At 39.6% G+C, this 25,268-nt stretch overlaps 1 protein-coding gene across 3 annotated transcripts in view; it reads left to right on the top strand.

The window, feature by feature from the left end:
* ror2 (receptor tyrosine kinase-like orphan receptor 2) overlaps positions 1-25,268 on the top strand; it is a 70,616-nt gene that overhangs the window by 41,379 nt on the left and 3,969 nt on the right. For all 3 annotated transcript variants that reach the window (XM_046860608.1, XM_046860609.1, XM_046860610.1), the window contains exons 2-6: positions 2,849-2,929; positions 11,890-12,177; positions 13,744-13,774; positions 23,328-23,449; positions 24,385-24,699. In XM_046860608.1, coding sequence (XP_046716564.1) covers positions 2,849-2,929; positions 11,890-12,177; positions 13,744-13,774; positions 23,328-23,449; positions 24,385-24,699 — 837 coding nt within the window. The remainder of the gene's footprint in view (positions 1-2,848; positions 2,930-11,889; positions 12,178-13,743; positions 13,775-23,327; positions 23,450-24,384; positions 24,700-25,268) is intronic.

The raw sequence follows: 25,268 nt of genomic DNA, 5'->3' as shown, positions 1-25,268 counted from the left end.
CTTTTCTTTCTGCATCTCTATAGACACAAACATTTGTAATGGTTCAACTGAAAAGGTCTGATAAGCTGAATTCTCCATCCAGTAATAACACTAAAAATGCCTGTAGGCTGATTGTATAAAAAAAAAGATCTGCCCAGCAAATCTCAAGCCACAAAAGTTTTTTGTCTGTTTTGTCAGTCAACATAACGGTCTCATAAAATCTGCCTGACTCTTCAGTTTTTCAATTGTGTTCAATGGAAGAGAAACATTTTCGATTTCCTTCTCAGGTCTCTTATTCCTGTAGGCCCAGATCTGATTTCTGCATTGCTGAATTTACATAATTTAGTAGACACTTACACACTGCACTTTTCAATGAGGCTGTCATGAGTGATGCGCTAAAGCATTGTACAGTTTAGCATGTATAATTTACTATTGCATGTATAATTTACATGTTCCTTTAAAATATGTACCCCCCAAAAAATGCAATATATCTGCATTCCCAGGTAAAAGATAGATAAGTTAGGTTCGATAGATAGATGGTTTCCTCAGCAACAAGAAAAGGTTCGGTTTATTCAGATTTTCTTCCTGAGTGTGTATAAGTGTATATTCTATGCAGACATTTAGGTTATACAGTTCTAATATCTATTTAGTGTGTGTGTATTTATGCATGCATGTATGTATGTGTTTGCGTAGTATGCACACATCTCCGTAACTGGGGCCGATGAGATTCACATACTGATGCATAGCCAAAGATACGGTGCATAAAAGATACATATTAAGCAGCTACCGATACGATAGGATTTACCCCATTCTATTCAATTAAATGAAATTTAATGCAATGGAAATCGAAGGGTTTTTTGTTTCAGACAGACAGCAAATCATCAATTTACTTAAGTGCCTTCTGACTTATAACACATGGAAAAAAGATTAAATAAAAAGGCGTTATTTTCCTGTTCTGTCTCCAGGAAGATGCAGCTCTACATCTGCCATGTTAATCTGTATTCTATGTGACTATCAATGTAACTGTCAAATTTTTGTTCACTTTCTAAATAATAAAAGTATAGCAAATCTATTAATATTCATATAGAAATAAATAAATTTTTAATCTATGCAAATATGTTAAAAATGATTATTTTGAATCAGTGCATCAAAATCTTACCACCCCAATATATATATAGGTTGTGCATTAAACACTTATAATTAAATCCTGTGTTATAAATAAATAATCCAGTCATATAGTTATAATAATCAGTCTGATGCAAGATTAAGAATCTAAAGACATTTTGAAAACTACAGATCAATTCATCACAGTAAATTGTCCAAAAAACCCCAAACGCAAGATAAATAAAACCAGTGTTGATTAGATTGAGAAAATGTGTAACACTTGTATTACAAGTACTAATGATTGCTGCAATTGTCCGTAGTTCACGTAGTAATTGTTCACAGCACTCGTAATGGCTGCAGATGCTATTAAGTCCTCATTCTCCAGCACGTCTTAGGTCTGTTGTACAACCAGTGAGTGCTGGACGAGACGAGACGAGACGTTCCAGATTAGTCTTCATTACCTTTTTGTTCATTAATGCTAATCGTCAGAGCAGTAGTGCATTCTTAAACGCTCCATGCTAATTGAGTGCTGTGTAACTATGTGGGCGATTTCAGCAGGGACCAGCTGCTTACTGCGTGCCTAATGTGCTTTCCTACTCGCATACTTTTGAAGCACACACATATACGAGACCGTCATAAAGATTAGTTCAACGAAGAGAAATGTTCTGAGCGTTGACCTGCTTTGATGTCTCGCTGTATCGGACGAGAGGGAACAAGAAAAGCAAGAGGGATGTGTTTTAGTTGGAGTGTTTTCAGAAATAATGTTATTAGGACATTTAACCCTTCGGCACAGAATAGCTCCCTGTCTTGTATAAATGTGAGGGTTCTTATGTATTTTTTTTTTTCCAGAAGGAAGCCATTTTTCAGTTTAACAAGATGGTAATTAGTCTGTGATTATTTAAGTATGAAAATCTTCCCAAACCTCATATCCTCAGCTAGTATTCGTGTCTTAGATGTGGCCTTAGACGCTGCATAGTCTTTTTCAGGTGCTTGCTGTTTTTGGAAAAGAAAGCCTCATTCCTCTTGGGCATGTCGGAGCCATCAGTGCTTTTATCACTCGTTTCTGTTTTAAATTTGCCGGTGTTTTGCATTACTTCAGAGCTCCTCTAATCTCCTGTGATATGTTTGGTGATTAAATGAGTATTCCTTCGGGTACCATTGCAGGGCTGAACTCATCTGTTATTAAATCCCAACCTTTAGCAATGTTCATTCTCATTAGTGTCACGATGACGGAATATTTTAATTGCTAAATATTTTATGTGTATTATATGTATTCACTATATATCCATGTAATGGCTGTTTTTTTTTTTTTTTTTTTTTTTAAGTCCACGCCTCTTGAATCTGAATTGACTCTTTCATAGCGCTAACCATTTACTACAATCTGCTTCTCTGGTGATTGAATCTTTATAGAGTGTCTAACAGCATGTAGAAATAGTGTTGGCGCATCCCGCGCTGGGATTTCTCTTAAGTGCTGTAAACTAATAGCTCGTGTTATTTCTTGCCGATTGACTCTCATTGTGCATGTCTGTCTGCTCTTAAAAGGATCTGAATCGGGATGGAAAGGCAGGAAGTTTCTCTCTGTCGTACCGAAAATGCTGCCAGAACATAGGGCATTATTTTCAATTGAGGCAAACATGACGAGATTTTAAATCGTTCAAACTTTCAGCACTTCTAAATAATTTGAAAGCACATAATCCAAGATCATGTCAGTGAGAATCCACTAACTTTTACTTACTTTCTTCCTTTTTTTCTGTGTTTTCTGCAGCAGCCAGCGTGAACCTGTCAGAGTCTGGAGAGATTGAGCCATTGGCCGAAGCCCAGAGCAGAGGCTTGCCAACTCCAGAAGGTACCCGATCTCAACTCTAAACTAATCTGCATAGCCCCTTTACATTTTTTAAAGCAAGGGCTAGTTCACATCATGTGACCTTAAAACATATGCTGGATTTTAAATTTGTACTCGCCTGTTTACCATCAACAGACCAATTGTCTGGTGTGTTTGCTTTTATCTACATTAGAGTCTAATGGTTTACTTAAGGGTTGCTGTTCGTGGTGAGCACCTTAAGGTTTTCTGGATGAAGAGTACTGAAGCCTTTGGCGTTTCCTCCCTCTTGGTCCATTTTTAGTGTTTGTTTTCATGCTGGCCAGTTTTTCTCATCTGTTAGCAGCATTTTTTCTTTTAAATAAATCATTTGGAAACGTATAAAAAAAACAAGGGACTGCGATTTTCAGCTTTGAGAAATCTCTTGGAAAATTCTCAGTCTAATCTATTAGCCTCTGTAATTCTTTTTGTGTGTGTGTGTGTGTGTGTGTGTGTGTGTGTGTTTATGTATTTCCTGATCTCTGTTCCGTCTCTGTTAAGTGCACACTGACAGTTGTAGCACCAGCAGTTCCGGATCATGACACACACTGCTAGTTCTTCGTGATTACAAGTCACGGAAGTCATTAACCTTAAATTAAGTTTTAGGTCAGATGGGTCACACTTCCAGCCTCTTTTTCCTTTGACTTATTTCTGTGCACACCACTATAATCCTGCACCTGGAGGCGAAACATGACGTGTTTGGCCCTCAGTAAAAGCATTGACAAGTAACAGCCCCTCAGACCACATTCTGAAAGGAAAAATGCCTTTAGGAGCAGTTACAATGCTCTGGTTCATCACATGCATGTCAGACCATGCAGGAAGGCTGCTTGTGAAGATCTAGATCTTGATATACGGCTTCATGCGGTCGTGCCGGGGCGTGCGCCTGTACTCAGGCCTTCGACCCACATAAATCATGTAGAAAGAAAATGCACCACTCGGTCCTGCCAGGCCCGTTTAAGAGCAGCTGAAGAAAAGGGAATGTTGCACCGTGGAGAATTAGTATATTTGCTTTGGCCATGATGTGAAGGGTCTGGAAATTAACATAATCAGCAACGGGTTTTTGAAAATGAGCACAGGACAAAGTGATGTGAAACGTCTTTCAAAGGCATACTTATATTACAAATGGCAGTGTGAAGTAAAATGTAAAGCTATTAACATGATGTTTGACCCTGGCTAAGGGCTGTTTGAGATCTGGGCTGTGTTTGGAGTTGTTAATGTCGAGTCCTAGAAGGCAAAGTTGTTACTCTGGAGTGTGTATAAAATTTCACTTTATTAACATTTTACATACTGCAGCCAAATTGTAGAGGGGAAAAGGAAAAAGTCGCACACTAAGCGGTTACATCACAAGTAAAAATTGCATTTTGAATCCAGGTGATTACTGCATAATAACAATAATCTCATTTGTTGCTTTATTGAGTCAAGTTCTTATATCATCACTTCATATCACATGGGTCTGATTCATTGATGTTAATGCGGGCCGTTCGGCTTGAAAAATGCATCTCCTTGACTGCTTTGGCCTTGCTGTTCGTTTTCATTACACACTCTGGATGTCCATTTACACAGCTGAGTGTGTGTTGGCATGATGCAAGAGGTGGCTTTACCTCAAAGAGGAAGAAGGCTTGTCATTCTGATTTATTCCTATCAAAAGAGTCAGTGAGTGCCTTCCTGATATCCAAGTGCCAGTAATAGGACTCCATCCAGAGAACTTGCCTTTTGAAAGTATTGATAAATCTCTTGGTCCTCTTGTATTTTATTTAACCTCGAGGTTAGTAATGTTTCTAAACCTTTGTGGTGTTGGTTGTTGTTATTTCTTCCTTTGCCATTGTGTAATTCTGCCAGAGATTCTCATTAATGCACTTTATTTACATTTATTGCATTTGGCAGACAGTCTTATCCAGAATGACTTTGAAGTGCTTTGAAGTCTTTATTGATAAAAAATAAAAAATACATTCTGATGCTGGTTCATTAGGACAATAGCTAAATTGATTCAAACAAGATAACAGTCACAGCAAGGTCTAATGTTTATGAATACAAGACCTATATTTTAGATAGATCTACTTTTCTGTTTTTGCTGTTGGCCAATCCATCTGTCTGTCTTGTATCTCAAAAGGTTGTATGTTTGTAGGATGGATCATTAATGGATAATGGATAATGGCTCATTCCAGATTCTGCTCATTCTTTTTTTGCTAGTTGGATGGATTAGTGACAAAAAGAACTTCACTTGTGAAAGAGATCCATACTCAAAATATTGCTATATTTTGCCACATTCCCATATCCCATTAACCAGCCCAAATTTGTTAAAAGCAGAATAGAGAACAGAGAGGATGAAGGCTATCACAGGCTTCCACTAACACCAAGAAGCCATTGCATCTTTTGGGCCGCCGTCCATGCTTCATCACAGGGCAGCGTAATACACAGAGAGACGTTTAAACGTTTGTGGCATTCGGCAGAAGCCCTTATCGAGAGCGACCTAAAGTTATATCTGAGCAGTTGAGGGTTAAGCTCATGGGCCTAGACAGCTTGGTGGAGCTGGGATTTAAACTTATGATCTTTTGATCAGAAGTCCAAGATCCTAATCACTGAGGTACCACCTCCTGCCCTCTTCTGCATATAGGAGCATACAGACACCCACAATTGGCTAGTGTTGCTCTGAATGTCTACTGTGGTTGATTTTCTGTTGTGCTACTTGGGTGCCAATGAATATGACAGTTTGATTTTTCAACTGGTCTTTGTTTTAGTGTTCGGTCAAACCAAGTCATTGTCAAAGGGCCTTTTACTGGTGTGGTGGTTCGGTCAGGGAGGGCTATAATGGCTTATTAGGGCTGCCAACATTGTTTAGCACATCGGTCATTTCCAGCCCCAAGCAAACAAACAAACTACCAGTCTGCCAGCTCGTCTGGCCTGGACACAGCACATACTCCTCTGAATAGGTTTCAATAAGGAAGAAATAAACAGTGATTTAACAGAGGATAAGGAGGAAAATAGCAAAAAAAAGGAGATAGCAAAATAGACAGGCTGTGTGTTGAGCAGTGGGCTAGGAAACTTTAATTAAACATGATGGTGACATCATGGTTGAGTGCTTCTTTGTGGTGATGGGCACCGTTAGAAGAGTTTCCATTGCGTCAGGTCTGAAGCTGCCTCGAGCCCCTGCTGTACAGCCATTTTAAGCACCCTCTCATGTAGCTGGTGGCCTGGCTGCACGATCCGTGCGCATTCCTGTGCTGATTCAGTTAACTGTAATTTGCATTGGAGCAGCCGAGGTGAAAGTGGAGTTAAATCTGTCTGCGGTGGAATTCTTCAAATGGGTCATAAAAGTAAAGCGCTGCCTTTGGCGAAGGCACTGTCCATGTACAACACAAATTTGCAGTATCACTGTTAGAGTGGTTTTTTAAAAACGCTTGGAGAAGCATGCCAGTTCTTTCACCATTTGTGAGGTTGTTTTTGCCAACCCCTTTTATTTATGCTTTCTCCCATGAAAGATACACTTATCCAATTCGGGGATTGATTTGAATCAAAAATTAAGATTTTCAGTCTTTAATATTTAAGCGTATCCAATCTGATGTTTATCTGGGCAGAATGTGCAAATATTGTTGCATTTCCTGTAGTAGAAAATGAACATGCAGTTTATTTGATTACTTATTAAAGGGTAGGTCTAAACTGGTTTTAGAAATATACTACTAACTATAATGTTACTTGCTTAGAAACTTAAGAGCACCTGCTACGTCCAAATCTCTGGTTTCCGATAACCTGTGCTGCTGGTGCCCATATAGGTGTAGCTAATATTACCAGCCTTAGACTCGAGTCTTCTAGAACCAGAGCTCTTTCAGGTTTCTCAGAAGGTTCTTCACTGAGGAGAGCAAACCTGTTGAACACGTGAAGGGGAAAGGAGTGGTTCTCCCATGGCCGAGTCTTAGTGTTAGCTTTGGCTTCGCGAGTCTGCTGACAAGTCATCAGTATCCAGACTTCTCCTGCAGAAGCTGTACTGGTCTCTCTCTTATGTTGGATATACGAGGTGGTATCAAAAAGTTTCGAGACTAGTTTTTTAAGACGCCAGCAGATGGCCAGTCAGTTTGCCAGAATACATTGTACATCAGGAGCTGTGCGACTAGTGCTATTTTGATCACGTGCGTTTCCACGTCTGCTATTCTGACCACGTGTCCCTGTCACTGAGTTCTCCTCATACGCAAGTTTCTTGCCAGAAAAACACGTTCCCACTTCCGCACCCCCCCTACATGCCGGATTTGACTACTGAGGACATCGCCCTCTTCCGAAGATAAAGCTCCAGCTCAAAATCTTCCAGTGCGAATCGTAGAAGGTGCGTGACATGCTACGAAAAGAAGACTTCTAGGACGCATTCGAGAAGTGGCAGAAACGCTGGATTGCTGTGCAAAGGGAATATTTTGAAGGTGAAAGTGTGTAAACGTAGATAAATAAAGTAAACAGAGCTCGTCTCAAAACTTTTTGATACCACCTCGTGTTTCCTACCATAGCGTGAAGATGTGCTAAGTACACATGGACCTCTTGAAGGACTCTTGTACCTCCAGCATGTTTGTCCTTCCTGGCAAAAGGAAGATAAATTCTATGCCACCTTTTAAGGGTACACATACTATGCCATCCTCCAGCTGTACTGCAGCATGTCAGAGCTTGCCCCTGTCCTGTTCCAGGCAGTTTGCAAAGCATGTGTTCTCATTTAAAACATCTGTGAACTGGCTGGAGCTGGAGGAATCAAATTGTGCGTATGTAGCAACAGGTGTGCATTCTGTTAAAGCGCTATTCAATATTAAATCAGCATCATTATCAGCTACATTTCCCACTGTAAGAATTGTATGTTAGCTGTTACAAAGAGAATTCTTCAGCTCCCCACTCACACTGTGCAAAGATTTTATTTTTTTGCCCTTGTTCCGATCAGCAGATGGGCATCGTCCAAGGGACCTGTTGCCCACGGGAGGAAAAAAAAAAAAAACCCAAAGCAAGTTCTTCTACATTTGGAATTGAGACTCTGAGTTCCCCTTTTCCTTTTCTTTTTTCTAACTGCACACGTTTTCAATTTCCCCTTACACCATCCGAAAGCAGATTCTGTCTTAACAAAGAAGAACAAGCAGTCTGACTGAGTTGCAAAGTACGAAACGTCCCTTTTTGCTGTGTTTACTGCCCTGTTCTTGCCCTTTAAGCGATATATATCTTTTCAAATCCCGGTTCCTGGATTTAACTAGATATGAACTTGGCTGTAGTTTCCCCACATAAACCACTAAAGTTTTCCGTATCGGCTCCACGTTTTCACGTGTTATCGCCACTCTTCATCACAACAGAGCCGTAAACGAGCGTGCCCAAAACAGACAGCTTGCAAATCATTTGCGTAGACACCGATGAGAGATTGCTCCAAAACCTGTAAGGACCTGCCTGTTGCACAGTGCGTCACTAGCGATCCACCCCACCCCACCCCCCCACCCATTGTGTTACTTTGTGTGCTATTTTGGACAGGAGGATATTACTAAACTACCTCCTCCACACCCCTTCTCTTTTCTTTCTTTCCTCCTTTTCCATCGAATGCATTTTCTGGATTGCCCCAAGGCACATTGTGTCAACACGCCTTTTTTCTTTTTTTTGTGATTTCTGCAGCTTTTGTGGAACTTCCCATTAAAGGATTTCAGCTTTGCTGTGTTTAAGCTTCTGTTTACAGCCGTACGTGTAATTCGGTAGAGTAAAGTTACATTCGCATTGAAATCTAAACGCGCCGAACGAAAATAAAGATGATACATTGTCTAGTCGTGTTACAAAGCCTGAAGATACCCCAAGCGTATGTTCACTTAACAAGGCTGGTGGTAAGACAGAAGACTTCCATATATGGCTGTTCTTCTCGTCAGACCTTGTGCTTGGCCTTGTTGGTAAGGCCAGAACTGGGCAACAGAGACATAACCTCATCTAGGTATGAGAACGACAGGGGGTTGGTGAGAACACACTGATTGATGGAGTGGGTCCTAAAGTCTGGGTGATAAGATGGAGGTCTGGTGCACCAGTCTCTGAGTGTTTATTTGAGCTCCGTCTGGCTCCTCACATGATCTAAGGTCATACTCTTCACACACTGAGACTGACCAGAGGCCCAAACCCCTGCCCTTTTTTTGTTGTCTAATTTGTCTGTCTTTTTTCCTCTCTTTTTTCAACCTTGATCTTAGTCAAACCTCATTTAATTCACTTTTATAATTAAACTTTGTCCCAGATTATCACCTCAATATTTATTAGCCTATTAATTAAATAGGAAGACATGCAAAAAAAAAAAAAAAACTATATATAAATGTGCAAATGTTCAGAAGAAATTCAGTTTGGACTGTGTTGTAGTTTGGCAAAGGTGTGTTGTTTAGGCTCGGTTTGATGTAATTTAGGCTTGGTATGTTGTAGGTTGGCTGCAGTGTAGTTTAGGTTCCATGTGTTGTAGTTCAGGCTCAATGTGTTGCAGTTTGTGCTCACTGTGTTTGTTGTAGTTAGGGCTCAGTGTGTTGTAGTTTATGCTGGGTGTGTTGTAGTTTTTGCTAGGTGGGTTGTAGTCTGGGTGCAGTGTGCTGTAGTCTGGGTGCAGTGTGCTGTGTGCTGTGGTCTGGGTGCTGTGTGCTGTAGTCTGGGTGCTGTGTGCTGTAGTCTGGGTGCTGTGTGCTGTTGTCTGGGTGCTGTGTGCTGTTGTCTGGGTGCTGTGTGCTGTAGTCTGGGTGCAATGTGCTGTAGTCTGGGTGCAATGTGCTGTAGTCTGGGTGCTGTGTGCTGTAGTATAGGTGCTGTGTGCTGTAGTCTGGGTGCTGTGTGCTGTAGTCTGGGTGCAGTGTGCTGTGTGCTGTAGTCTGGGTGCAGTGTGCTGTAGTCTGGGTGCAATGTGCTGTGTGCTGTAGTCTGGGTGCAGTGTGCTGTGTGCTGTAGTCTGGGTGCAGTGTGCTGTAGTCTGGGTGCAATGTGCTGCGTGTTGTAGTCTGGGTGCAGTGTGCTTTGTGCTGTAGTCTGGGTGCAGTGTGCTGTAGTCTGGGTGCAGTGTGCTGTGTGCTGTAGTCTGGGTGCAGTGTGCTGTGTGCTGTAGTCTGGGTGCAGTGTGCTGTGTGCTGTAGTCTGGGTGCAGTGTGTGCTGTAGTTTGTTTATCAGTTTATCAGTCCATGGCATATTTTTGTGATGATCCACCAACATTGATAGAAATTACAGTGAAGTGTTTCCATCTGAAAATGTTTTTCTCCTTCCAGTCACGTATCCTAACGTCACCTTTGCACTAATGTGTCATCTCTCACTTCTGTGTGAGGCTCTGACCCGTGCTCACTCTTCCTTGCTGAAATTGAAACCTGCTGGATTCTAAGGCTGCGCATGGTAAACCGCGGTTAGGCTCCGTCACACGCGAAGAGTAAAAACAGATTTCAGTCACTTTCAGTACCTTCGCCCCCTCACCTTACTTTCTTTTGTTGATTTAGAATAGGACTAACAACTCTGATACCCACATGAGTAATCGTGAGATATTTAACACCAGTGTTCAAAAGGCGACGTGCCAATTTACTGTGGGTAACCGTTTTTCACAGGTTATCTATTTCTTCATGTTTTTTTGTCTTTGTGAAAGTACTTTAATTATAAATGACATTTCAGTGTCTTGCAATATTTTTTTTATTTCCGATCTGCCAAAAACAACACAACCTTCCTGATGATCCACATTCACCTTGCAGCCATCAAGCTGGAGCTGCTTAGACCAGTATGTTTGTTTCACAGGCTGGAAAAAAAAAATCTGCAGTTACTTAATCCAGATGTGGCAGATCACGCTCTCTGGAATTTTGTGCTTTGTAAAAGATCAGGCCTTTAAAAGCAGAGTCGCTGGCCTGTTTCTGCTAAGACTGCGTTGCTGCTTTTCTGGCATGTAAAAGACGGAGATGCAGATGTGCACATAAAGACACATATCTCGCTAATGTTTCAAGAGCATTGGGTAGTGTGTTGGATGTATGTTGCTTGAGGCATTTATTGCAATTTGGGTCTTTGGTTATTGTCTAACAGTATGTTGTACCCAGGCCCAGTGGTGGACAGTAACGATGTAAATGAAATATGTTCCTGTACTTAAGTAGCTTTTTTTTGTTTATATGTACTTTACTGATATATTTTTAGTCAAGCACGCAACAAGCCACCAATCAGGGTCGAGCACGTACTCTGTTTTGAACTTGTTTTTATTGCCGCTTGGTGGTATCTAATTAGCACAGTCATACAGTGCGGCATCAGTTCAACAGCAAGCAGAACATTTTGAAAGAAGTGTTAGAAGAAACTCCAGACTCGAACTCGCCACAACACCCGTGGTTTTATTTGTACGTTTTTTTTTTTTTTTTAAGGTTTTGGGCTCATGATAAATTAGATACTAATCAGTCTTTGACGTATTAATATCATTCTATTAATTGATCAGTGTGTTAGGAGAAAAACCTGAGTATTTTCACATGAACTAAGTTGATTAAGTAAAGAGTCATGTGACAAAAATGATAATAGGAACATTACAGCTGTAAAATCATAGCAATTTGGACACTTAAGTACATTTGAAGGTAAAATACTTTTGTACTTTTACTCAATGAAAGTTTAAAGGGACACTTTTACTGGAGTCATATTTTACTTAGTGGATGTCTACTTTTAAGTACATGCTTGGTGTACTTTGTCCACCACATGCCAGCGTGTTGGTCTTTATTCAGTAAGATTTGACAGTGTTTTGCAGTTGCAGTGTTCAGGGAAGTATTTTGATGTATTGTTGATTGGTTTGGTTGAGCAGTGTTCTGCAGTTTGAGCCATGTCTTGTTGTTTGAATGTGTAGAGCTTGAACAGTGTTTTGTAGTTAAGGCAGTATGCTTATGTTATAGTTTTTGGCCATGAATTGATGTAGAAGCTGTGTATTTGAATTAATTCCTTTATCAGTTTATCCACTGATTCAAACCTTTTTCTTTTTTTTTCTCATCCCCAGGGTACTTCTTGGAATTTGTGGAACCCCCAAACAACATGACCATCATGCAGGGTCAGACTGCTACACTGCACTGCAAAGTGGCAGGTAACCCATGGCCTACCATCAAATGGTTAAAGAACGACGCCCCAGTGGTGCAGGAGCAAGGCCGCATCTCCATCCGCAAAACCGAGTCTGGCTCAAAACTCCGCATTCAGGATCTGGACACTACTGACACCGGATATTATCAGTGCGTCGCCTCCAATGCCGTCAAGGTCATCTCAGCCACCGGTGTTCTCTATGTGCGCCTAGGTAAGAGCTTCTAATACTGAACGTAGAAAATTGTCAGTGAATGATGACACTGTCAAACAACGTGGTTGTTGTTAGCATCCCTTATCAAAGCCCTAGCTGATTTTTCTATGCAGCTATAATGTTCTTTTAACTTGATTGCCTTTTTGTGAAGAGAAGACTATTAACCATCATAATAAGCACATTCTCTCCTGCTACATGCCAACATCATAGGGTTAGTGTTCTCCATCCTGTCTGCATCATTTAGGGTATTATTTGATCTATTTTTTTGCAGCTTAAACAAAATCAGCTCTGTTTTAGAACCATATGCATGAAATCATTGATGAGTATCAGGGGTTTATAGCGTGGTGCTGGTGTAAATCTGTCACACCACTGGAGAGGACTTCCCACTGTTTTGGCTGAAATTCGTTTTTTAATAGGGAAACCTCTTTACTAGAAGCGAGTTGCGTATATTACACCATGTTTTCAAGTGTTTCTGAGTGACGCTCTGCCTCCTTTCTTCATGCAAAGTGATCTGATAGTAAGAATGCTTTTATTTCTTGCCCTCCACTCTTGAAAAGCAAGATCAGCCCTCTTGAAATCACGAGGTGCTTCTCAGAGCAGTGGAAAGGTTAAAGGCAGATGAAAGACCCGGGCCAGACTTGAGCAGTTCCTCCTGGTTTAGATCAGAGATGCAATAGTGTGTGTTCATGGTGAAAGCTTTAAATAGACAAAAATTTTCCTCAGTGCAAGGCTGTTTAGCCTGTTTACGTAGGTGATCTTACATTCTAATTTAATATGGGTTTTTTGATGATTATGGGGTTTAGCTTTTATTTAGATGAGATAATGAATAATTTACAGCAGCTGATTATTACTTGAACGGAAAACCACTGTAATATATTTGCATGGATGATCAGTGCAGTCGCATAAACAAAAATGTTCTTCGGAAGATTTTTTACTGTCTGGTGAGCATGTTATACTGGACGTTCTCAGACTGACCACTAGAGGGTGATCGATGGATTTTACTGAAACCGATAGCGAGATACTTGCTGATAACCGATTAATCAACCAATAGTTTTTCAAATGGATACTGGATAAAAAACAAACAGCACTCCGTGTAAAATAGTTCTGAACTTTCATTTTTTTAAAGTTATTAAACTTTCTTTCAACTCATAAAAATGATTATTAATATATAATAAAATTCTAAATAATAAAAATAGTATGGCGCTCTCCGTGCAGCATGCAGTCTTGCGTTTAAAAACAAACAGCACGTGGTTTTATTGATTTGCCTCTACAGGCAGATCGCATAATGACAGCGGGTCTTCTCAGCCGAACCAGCAACGAATGCAACCCGGAAAAACTATCAGTATGGATTTTTTGCCGATAGCCAATAATTCCATCTAACTATCAGTGCTGATTAATCAGCAACACCCATGTTTTACCCTACCTCTTCTGACAACCTTAACTCAAGACCATGTTGTACACATTCTTACTGTGATGACCAAATTTGTTTAGAAACCATACTAGTGAAAAGCTTTCTTTACTTTATAGATGAACTTAAAATTGTATTTTTTTTCCTTATTTTTACAGGCCAGTCTCCAACCCATGGTCCAGATGATGCGTAAGTTTTCTCTGTCTGTCTTTTGTGTGTTTGAGTCTTTTATGTCACCTGGTTGGTGTACCTGACATTTGAAATCACTCTTTCAGAACAATTTTAACACTGTAGCCTTTGTCTTTTCTTATATCTAAATAGAGGCATTCCTGCAGTGAATTAGTCATAAAACTCATTTTGCTCACTCGTTACCAGCATGATAGCGAGGCAAATGCTTGCTGGGGTCAGTACGTGTTGATTCACCACAATTCCAGTCAGTGGTAGTCAGTCATCTGGGTGTAACTCCTATCCGACAATTCATCTCTTTTGAAGCCAAAACAAATCTTTAACAAATGGAATAAACCTTTTTTTTTTCTCCTCTCTTCTATGAGCAGGATAAGTAAAATGCAAATCCTATATCATGTCAAAACTTAAAATTCACAGCTGAATCAAGGACAGGAAGCTAATTCAGACTTGTTTATCATAATAATATGATCCAGTGGCGATATTAGTATCATATTAGTATACATTAGTATATATTAGTAGACTTCTCAAAGACTTTTTCTACCATCATAGTGATGGAACTAGAACTAGAGTTACTTAATGAACGACATCAATGTTAAAATCACAAATGTAAAGTTTGTAAAATTTTCATTATTTATAATAGGTTCTAACGGATATTGACCGGTTTGACCGGTCCCTTGAATTGAATCGATTGAATGGGACCTAGTGTTACTACTGTGTAACACTGTCATTACTATATATAATTCCAGTTCGAATACCCTGTTCATTAAACATGAAAGTTAAAACCTGAAACATATATATAATACAGAAATGTCTAAACTTTTCTCCTATCGAGGGCCAAAATGAAAGTTAGTTGAGGACTGAGGGGCCACTAGTGTTGCACTACACCCAATTCTATTATATAAAAATAATTATCATTTATGATTTCAAAACATTTAGAAACAAATAAAAAGCATGACTCTGTCATCTAATTACCTAATGCAGTTTTCCTTTTCTAGTCTATTTAAACTTATAAATACTACATAGAGTTCAATGCCCAAAACTGTGAATTCAGTTCAGGCTCTTAACTATACAGTCATATGTAATATTCTAAAATCAGCGACCTCTAATGAGAGACATGAAGCTCCGAATTTGTCAAATTCACTTCACTTTTCTTCACTATTCTCTTCTTTTCATATCTTTTTTCAGCTTACAAATATAAATAAATTATATTAAATATTAAATGAAGAGCGGTCAAGTAATAACATTGCCATTATAACATTATGAGTGGTGAAGTGAAGAACACTGATTATCTCTTGCTCATGGCACCTCTTATTGGGTGGATTTATTTATTAGGCAACAAGTGAACATTTTGTCCTTAGAGTTGATGTTAGAAGCAGGAAAAATGGGCGAGCGAAAGGATTTGAGCGAGTTAGACAAATTGTGACGTCTAGACGACTGGGTCAGATCTATCAAAGTATCGATCAAAAGTGCTCCAAGAAAGGAACAGTGGTGAACCGGCGACAGGGTCGTGGGCGGCCGAGGATCATTGATGCGAAGGCTGGTCCGTGTGGTCCGATCCAACAGATGAGCTCCTATAGCTCAAACTGCTGAAGAAGTTCATGCTGATGATGCTCAACGGATCAGAACTGTTTTGGCAGCAAAAGGGGGACCAACAAAATATTAGGCAGGTGGTCACAATGCTATGTCTGCTCGGTGGCCATAAAGTTATGCCTGATGTATATTAGTGTCTATGTATATACAGTACAGACCAAAAGTTTGGACACACCTTCTCATTCAAAGAGTTTTCTTTATTTTCATGACTATGAAAATTGTAGATTCACACTGAAGGCATTAAAACTATGAATTAACACATGTGGAATTATATATGGAATTATATACATAACAAAAAAGTGTGAAACAACTGAAAAATGTAATATTCTAGGTTCTTCAAAGTAGCCACCTTTTGCATTGATTACTGCTTTGCACACTCTTGGCATTCTCTTGATGAGCTTCAAGAGGTAGTCACCTGAAATGGTCTTCCAACAGTCTTGAAGGAGTTGGCACTTGTTGGCCCTTTGCCTTCACTCTGTGGTCCAGCTCACCCCTAAACCATCTTGACTGGGTTCAGGTCCGGTGACTGTGGAGGTCAGGTCATCTGGTGCAGCACCCCATCACTCTCCTTCTTTGTCAAATATCCCTTGATGCCTTCAGTGTGACTCTACAATTTTCATAGTCATGAAAATAAAGAAAACTCTTTGAATGAGAAGGTGTGTCCAAACTTTTGGTCTGTACTGTACATGCTGGTGTTTATTAGTGGTTATTTTCCATCGCCTCATATATTACATGGCGAGACAAATCAAAAGTCACCACGGACTCTAGTTTGAGGATCTCGGCTGTAATATATCTTCATAGTCATTACTTTCTCATAAAAGGCAGAGCAATCAGTGATCTTTAAAAACAACAACAACAACAAAAACAGGTCTTATTTTAATGGTGGTTATGTAACTTTGCTCGAGTCTTTACCTTAAAACCCTGCCGTCACGAGTCTTAATTGCTTCTAGATTATGCTCTAGCATTCAGTTGGTGGAAAAAAGGACCCCCGCTTCTCTCATCTACCTCCTCCTCCATTATTCCAATCTCCATCTCTCCTTGACCTCTGCGAGCTTAGCTGCAGCACAGCACTTCTTGTTTGATTTGGCCATAAAAACCGCTCTGAGAGTGAGACTGAAACGTGTTCGCCCTGGAGCACTCTCCGTAGATGCTGTGTGTACAGGGACTATGGCTGGAGTCAGCGCTACATAGGCAACAAAGAGCCTTTCTCACTCAGAGAGAGTTTTGGCTAAAGTTCCCTGAGAACCAGGGAGCTGGTGGTCACCATGCCCTGAGGAAAGAAAGCACAGGGTGACGGCCAGATTGAGCCTTTTCCAACTTTTAAATAAGGGCTATAATGTCTGAAGGGACATTCAGTGGAAACTCTGCTGACATTCACTATTGTATTTAAAACCTGAGAACAAGGTTTCCTCTGAGAGGCTTTCTATTTACTAATTTGTCTCCTGTGCTAGGATTAAAAAAAGATCACTCTGACCTGGGTGCTGTTTTTGAATGATCATGTACCTAGAAAAGTGCATATAGTTTCCTTTTAAAGGTTTTCTAGGTAAAAGATACATACTGTGGGAAAAGTGCCATTTTTTTATTAGCGAAGAAAGTCCAGTTTGTATCTTTATTTCTCAGTGTGCAACTGGTACAGGACTTCTTTCACTGCCTGTTGGTTCTGCTGGTCTCCTGTGTAATGTCTTTCTAAAGGGCTGATTGTCAGAGGCTCAGCTGGTCCTCGGGTGGGTTGTGAGCATGTAGTGAACTTTACCATGTTCTGACTTACTGATGAGTATCAGGGTTGATAAATGGGCTGAATAAGTGTAGAAAGATATGCTCTGATAAAGATCTTCTGTTATGGGGAATGATTTTTTTAGGGTTTCAGTATATACTATACATGGATGTGTGTGTATGCATGCATGTGTGTATGTGTATATATGTGTGTGTGTGTGTTTGTGTGCGTGTGTGTGTGTGTGTATGCCCCAGCAGGCCCAGTGCTTCCTCTCAGGTCACACAGACTGATTAGGACCGTGTTGTAAATACCACAGTGCAGGAATGCTTTTGTCCGTTTATTGCTCCTCCATCAATTGCTTTTCCCTCTGAATCACTGCTGCCCTATGGAGATACTGTCTCTTCAGAGCCATGGGTGTCTGAGCATGTGTGTGCTGCTTGATATGAGGATATGTAACTCATAAAACGAATACTAATACCGTCACTCGATTTCAATACAAATATACAGTATGTGAGATATTTCACTATGACCCCAGGCCAATCTCTAAAATGCATGTGAGAGGTGGACAATTTAAAGAAAACATCCTACCATATTGTTCTCAAATACATTTATATATAATAATAATAACAATAATAATAATTACTTTATATATTATTATATAAAGTTACACCATAAAAATAGGAAACAAATACAATTAAATTATAATAAATAAATCAATCAAATATAAAAATCTAATATACATCAAATAAAAATAAAATCTCCTGAATAATATCCTGAAAAAGTAAGTTTTAAGTGCAGATTTAAAAACACTAAATGATCCAGCCTGTCTAATCTCAATGTGGGAGAATTCAAAAGTTTTGGTGCACAAGAAGAACAAGCCAGAGCACCCATAGAACATAAATAGTTAGGAGGAACAACTATAAGATCAGAATCAGAAGAGCGGAGATCACGCCTTGGAGTGCAGACAGTTAAAAGTTGTGACCAGTCATGAGGCGCCATACCATGTAGGGCCTTGGAGGTCAGCATGAGACTTTTCAAATCAATCCGAAACCAAAACAGGGCGCCAACGCAATGACTCCAAACCTGGAGAAATACACTCACCAGACCTCGTCTAGACAAAGACAAGCTTTTTTTCATGCATTGATCATTCTTGCAATGTTTCTTAGATAAGAAATTTTTTAGCTGTATTCTGAACATAAAAGTCGAAGGTTAAGTTTCTGTCAAAATTATTTTAGTTTCTTTATGTTTTGACTGAAACTCTGAAACAGAACCTTCCCATTTTTAGGTTTGAGATCAAGCTTTATTAGTGATGGTGTAAACTGAATTTCTGTGAGAATTAATTAACATCATTGTTCATAAGTGTAAATTTGATTATTATCACTAAAAAGAACATCAACATATTAATATTTTAAAGTTTTTGTTCAAAATCATATTAAAGGCTTTTAATTATATGGAATTATTGAAAGTAAAATCGTAATAAAATAAACGAAATGAAATTCATAATTCATGTTGATAACCAGATCCAAGACGACTTCTTTAGGGTCTTTGTGTTACAGTTATTCTGGGTGTAATTATTGCCATCTTGTGGTGTGACAGATGTTATACAATGATTCAGGATGAATGCTCGCTGACACCGTGCCCTGGAGCCACCATCATCTACTAAATCCTCCATAAAATGCAGTGTTTTATCGCTTTGTGCTCTTTATAGAGATTCCCAGTCATTAGCGTGTTTGTTCGGGGGGGTATTTAAAGGCTTTCTTCCAATTAGTTGCTTCCTCCACTCAGAGCTTCAGCTTGAAGAGAAAAAAAAAAGAAAGTTCTGGGCAGTATTTTGCTAAGTATTCCCAGCTCACCTCTGGCTCTGTTTACAGAATGTTCTCTCTCCTTGGCACAGGCCTTGTTTGTTTGCTTGTTTCCTTGCATTTGCTCTCAACATTGCTGGATGGAGATTCAGTTAAAGCTGTCCAGTTGGATGGTTACTCTAGCAAAGATGCCACTCCGGTGTATACTTGTGTTTGCTTCAGGAAGCACGGCCCTGGCAGGCAGGTACTGCAGATCACACATTCACTGGCATCAGTATTTACCAGCTGGTCTTCATCAGAGCCTGACTGGGCCGCTTGTTCACTGGGATCAATCAGGCACATGTTTGTTTTTAGCCTTGTTATTCTCTCTCTCTCTCTCTCTCTCTCTCTCTCTCTATCTCTCTCTCTCTCTCTCTATCTCTCTCTCTCTCTCTCTATCTATCTATCTATCTATCTATCTATCTATCTATCTATCTATCTATCTATCTATCTATCTATCTATCTACAGTGAGGAAAATAAGTATTTGAACACCCTGCTATTTTGCAAGTTCTCCCACTTAGAAATCAAGGAGGGGTCTGAAATTGTCATCGTAGGTGCATGTCCACTGTGAGAGACATAATCTTAAAAAAAAAAAAAAAAAAAAAGGATATTGTGCCTGATTTGCTGCAGTGGGGGTGAGCTGATGAGTGTGAGCCCTCAGCAGGTTTGGGGTTGCAGAGTGCTTTTAGGCCCCATACAACACCTCCTCTGTTCTTCTACCTTCCTTTAAGGCCGTCAGGTTACTGCTGTAGACATGACATAGTTCAGGTCACTACGTCAAATCTCTTCCCCATGTTCTCTGGCATCACCCAGAACAAATGTCAAAGTTTCTCCCCAAATGAAGCCTCCTTGGATTCGCTCTGATTTCTTTTAGTTAGGAAAAATGCCTAAAAGCATAATTTAGCAAAATATTATTCGAATGCGTCATTATTTGTGCAGAAACTTTGACTTTTGAAGCGGAACCACCCGAATTCTTTTTGCTAACGATAGGGTCTGGAATAGTGATATTACTTAAAGAGATTTTTTTTTAAACATTGTGTTGGAGTAAGGAGCTGTATTTAAAGAAAAAAAAAATGCTAATGCTAATTTCCCACTAGCAGACAATACACAGTAAACAATATGCATGGTTATAGGTGTTGAAAATCAATAACTGCTCATAAGGATGTAACTAATATGTTAAGGTTTAGCATTAAGGTTCCATACTCAGGAATGTAAATACTGCTGGCGAATTCGTGAAGTTTGTGCTGCTCCAGTGCTTCAGTCCGTTTTTCTGTTTAGCTCTTTTCTTGCCCAATACCTTATGTTTTTTAGCCTGAAAAAAGTAGGAAGTAAAACTTAAATCTTGTTAAGCAGAAAGTCTTCAGACATTTTCAGAGAGACAAAATTCCTTCCAATCACTTTAGACTGCAGTAAAATTGTAACCATATGTGATATTGATGTGAGCAGGACCAGGCGTTTTTTGGACATTAACGGCTCCTTTGGCGTTACAGCATGCTGGGACTTCAGCATAAGGCACTGTGGATTGTGCAAGATAGGGTTGGAAAGGAAAAAAAAAACCTCCACACATGCACAATTTCAATTCACACATTTTGGAGGATGTGCCCATCTTCAGGTTTGGCAATGTTTTCCTTCACACACATCTCCCTCATCATTTACACAAAGTCTGTTGGAAATCACCTTCTTGCCTTCGAATCGGAGGAAGGGGATTAGCTTTCTTTTTCTTTCAATCTTTACGCTCACCAGTGATAACATCAGAGAACCAGGAACAGAGAAGTAGAAGCACAGGAATGTGACGTCTTTCCCATCTGCGCTTTTCTTTGTAATACTTCAGTGCCGTTCCTTTCACACTCTTTCGATATACATCCTCTTATATGATATTAATATGTGCAGTTCTGGAATTCATTACAGCTCAAAGCTCCCAAAGTTTTTCAGTCGTGAAGTGTTTATTCTACTTCCCGCTAAAGTAAAATTCATGATCTGATACTGCAATGTGGGTGGGTCCTTGTCAAGAAAGCCTGAGTGTTATAACAGACAGTTTGTATATGCTTCTGTTCATTTTTGTCCGATTTCAGCTGCTGGTCTTATCCATCCATGTGGATCGATTTCACCAGAGTGTAATGGGGAAAACAGTTCAGACCAAAGGGAGTAGAATTCGCTGAGTAGCTCCAATCACAACCCACAAACCAGTCAGAAAAGAGCCCTGATTCCTCTGAGCTCTGCAGTGGAACAATATGTAAAAACACTGAAAACATTACTGCATTGCAATGGATATCGTTAATATATTGGGGTTTGGTCCGTGACTGTCTGATGTCATGTCTGATGTTTTAAAAAGGATTTCGTATAAATGGCTAAATGTTGCTCTGAGACGGCTTTTGTTACATGTCTGATTCTTCTTATCTTCACAGTTAATGAGTGATGCTATGAAAATACACTCCAAGCATTGAATTGTCATAGGAATCTAATTCTAATTTAAAAAGCCCCTATATAACTTATATAACATATTTATATAGTATATATACTATATAATGTGTGTGTGTGTGTGTGTGTGTGTGTGTGTGTGTGTGTGTGTGTGTGTGTGTGTGTGTGTGTGTATATATATATATATATATATATATATATATATATATATATATATATATATATATATATATATATATAGTGGTACCGCTGAATATGAATGTCCCCGAATACGTATAATTCAAAATTTTTTTTTTAAGAAAGATGAAAAAAGTGAAGGTAGTGATAACAATGAATCAGTCTGCCCGATAAGGAGATTCGTCTCCTTTCAAACAATAATTCTTTCTCCTTGTCCTCCAAACAACATCTCCATCAAGCTGGCATAAATTTTTCTCGAAGGGAAAGTACCCAGTAAAGATAATGTTGTCCTATTTTAGATGTTATGGCACCATTATTAAATGCTAAATACTAAATATTAGTGCATATTGGCTGTATTTTTATTTTTATATTATTTGGGGTCGTTCGGAACGAATTATCTCCCTCTTTTTTTTGGTTGCAGCAAAAAAAAATTCAAAATGTCCGTTATTGTTAATAAAACACTCTGAGTACAGAATTTTGCACTCTCAGTGTTTGTTAAATACTCTTTTTAACTTCATTATTTTATATGGAGTGTCTGGCATACAAGTCCTTTAACTTTATGACTGTAGAAAAGCAGAATATTAGAGCTCAGTATATTACAGCACAGTGAAATTATTTTCTTCGTATATCGCAGGGATGTTAGTGCAGGTCAGATATGGTACAGTGCACCTGAAACAAAGAAGGTTAAGGGCCTTGCTCAGGGGCCTCTAGAGAGGCAACTGGGTGAGACCGGGGCTTAAACCTCCACCTTTCCATTCAGTAACCAAGAGCCGTAACCACTGAGATACCACATCCCTGATATTAGAATGAGTGCATTAATATGAACCTATTGTCATAATATAAACCTACTGTCAGCTTCTGCTTCAAAATGTTAATCAGCACCTTGTAAATCAGATCGAAGGAAATACTGGTGCTTTTTTTATGAGGGTATTATAGCCAGGTTTAAGCATGACTTAGTGTGAATCATCCTTGTGTACACATGTGACCATGTGCCTCCTGCAGCATGCTGAAAAGATTTTTGCTCCACTGATTTCGCCATTAAAATCGCAGGGTGTGTCACTTGTTTCACATAACAAAAGTGTCGTATTTCATGTCGAGATGCTTTTATGAGTCATGGAAAACGTTTTCAGCTTAATTAGGGAAAACGTGGGATGTTGTACGTTGACAGTGTGAAGATAAATGTCATGGGAACCGTTGACCTTTTCACTAAAGGTGTGCCGTTTGTACGTGTACGTAGACGTTTTCGACGCAAATAAACGACTAAGAAAGAACGCTCCTGTAACATTCAAGAACTAGGATTTGTTTGAAAGGAAAAAAAGGTCAATGAATTCTTGCTTGCTGAGGTTGAAATATACACAGCGTTGGATGTAGTAGGTCATGTTTAAATGGGCTGATCCTGATCATCAATTTTCGCATGTCTGTATTTGCTGCTGGCAGTAACGATACCGATGTTTTGGGTTTGTGACAATTAAACATAACTGTGGTCAGATCTGGGATTCGGTCTCGAGCCCACAAGTGAGGCTGTTCATCTGGAACAAATTACGATTAATGCGTCATACTGCCAAGAAATACGAGTCGTATATGAGTACTGACTCTTAATACTGAACTGATACTAATATTTGGATATTTGTTGTTTAATTCTATAATCAGATTGCAGGACAAAATGAGTTACTTAATATAAAACAGACAAATAAAAAGACACAGACTGTAAGACAGACAAGAAGACAGATTTTATATATATGCACAAATATACAATACAAACCCCGATATAATGATTTGTTGATTAAAACCTGTCTCTTGTCTTGTGTTTCTCAGGACCCACGAGAAAGGCTTCTGTCAGCCGTACCGAGGCATCGCATGTGCCCGATTTATTGGTAATAGGAGCATCTATGTAGAGTCTCTGCAGATGCAAGGAGAAAGTGAGAACCGCATCACAGGTAAGTGATGACAGTTAGTTTCAGTACTGAACATTGCATTCTTGTATTTATTGTTTTTTTTCCCCCAGCTGGAAGTTTCTCTCTCCTTATCTCACATCGCGTTCAAAGCCGTTCTTGAGTTACGTCCAACATTGTCAAGTCATTTTGTATGATGTTTCAGATAAACATCCCAGGTTTTTTTTCCTTCCCTGTGGAATTGCTGCCATGTTAGCCTTTCACCATACACTCTATATTGTTCCCATATCCAGCATGTCTAACCTCTTTCATGCAGAGACATATGGAATGTATTGCATGCAGGAGTTTGTATCTGTATGTTTTGTAGGGAATGAAATATGCTGAAAAGCTGAAAAGGATTGTGTGTAGTAACTTCAGAGCATTTCATAATTAATTCTGATTCATTCTGCATTTACCTACTGATATTAAAGAAATCCTCTGCGGTAGGATTTCATAAGATCTTTAATCCCAGCATGAATCAGCTGCATTTCTGTCTGGACAACTCTCTCTAATGTAATTTGACTTTACTTTTATTTACATGTAATCGCTCTAAACTAAAGAATTGTGGTTTTTATCTCATTGGGAAAACAAAACAAACATTTCTGAGATACTCTTCTTCAGAACCTGAAAAACTGAACAACAAAAGATTGGAAGATTCTTAAAGTAAATGTTTGGGAGTCCTAGAAACATCTGGAATATATTGAGATTATTCCATACAAGCCAAAATCTGATCATAAACATATTTGTGTGTGTGTGTGTGTGTGTGTGTGTGTGTGTGTGTGTGTGTGTGTGTGTGTGTGTGGGGAGTCAATGCTGTGATGGTGGAGTGAAACGACCGGCTGGTGGAAACTCTTAAAGTGGTGTCAGTTACTTAAATATATGTAGTAATGTATTGTATATGTACCTTGTTTACACCTTCTTTTCCTTTTTCTCACTCCCAGCTGCCTTTACCATGATTGGCACCTCAACCCATTTGTCAGATCAGTGTTCGCAGTTTGCCATCCCCTCGTTCTGCCACTACGTCTTTCCCCTGTGCGAGGAAAGCTCGAGGGGCCCTCGGCAGCGCCAGCTCTGCAGGGACGAATGCGAGGCACTGGAGAACGACCTGTGCCGTGCCGAGTACACCATCGCCCGCTCCAACCCGCTCATCCTCATGCAGCTGGAGCTGCCCAAATGCCAGCTGCTCCCTCACCCAGGCTCACCAGATGCTGCCAGCTGTATGCGCATCGGCGTGCCCACCAACCGTCTGGAGACATGTAGGTGGACCCGCCGTAATTTAAGGCCTCAAAGCCCGATGTTGACAATAAGCTCTTTGTAGCGCATACCGTAATGAAATGCCTGTGCAATGAAGCAAAGATTTCCAAAGCAGTCCTAAGACACTCTTGCATTTTTTTTCTGTTTCACATTTCAGTATACGTAAAACATGTATAACTCTGTATAACTGGCTTACATGGGTTGGGTGTAGAAGCAGAGGAAATATGCAGACTGTCCAGGACTTATCAGCTGCTAACATCTGGAATAAGGCACATTTTAAGAATAGTGCACATAGCATGACCTAGCATAATGGGTAAACTGTGTTTGCCATAACTAGCATGCTATAAATGAATATAGGGATGTGGTAGCTCAGTGGTTAAGATGTTGGACTTGTGATCGGAAGCTCATGGGTTGAAATCCCAGCCACACCAAGCTGCTACTGCTGGACCCTTGTGCAAGGTTCAACATATATAATGTACGACTGAGATCGCTAAGGGAATCAGAGACAAATGCCGCAAATTTCTAGGGAATTTCTTGACTTTGGATCTGAAGGTCTTGAGTTTAAATCCCA

Source organism: Silurus meridionalis, chromosome 11, assembly GCF_014805685.1.
Source record: "Silurus meridionalis isolate SWU-2019-XX chromosome 11, ASM1480568v1, whole genome shotgun sequence".
Lineage (NCBI taxonomy): Eukaryota > Metazoa > Chordata > Actinopteri > Siluriformes > Siluridae > Silurus > Silurus meridionalis.
Note: the sequence above shows the minus strand (reverse complement) of the source record. Positions and strands in the feature narration are given on the sequence as shown.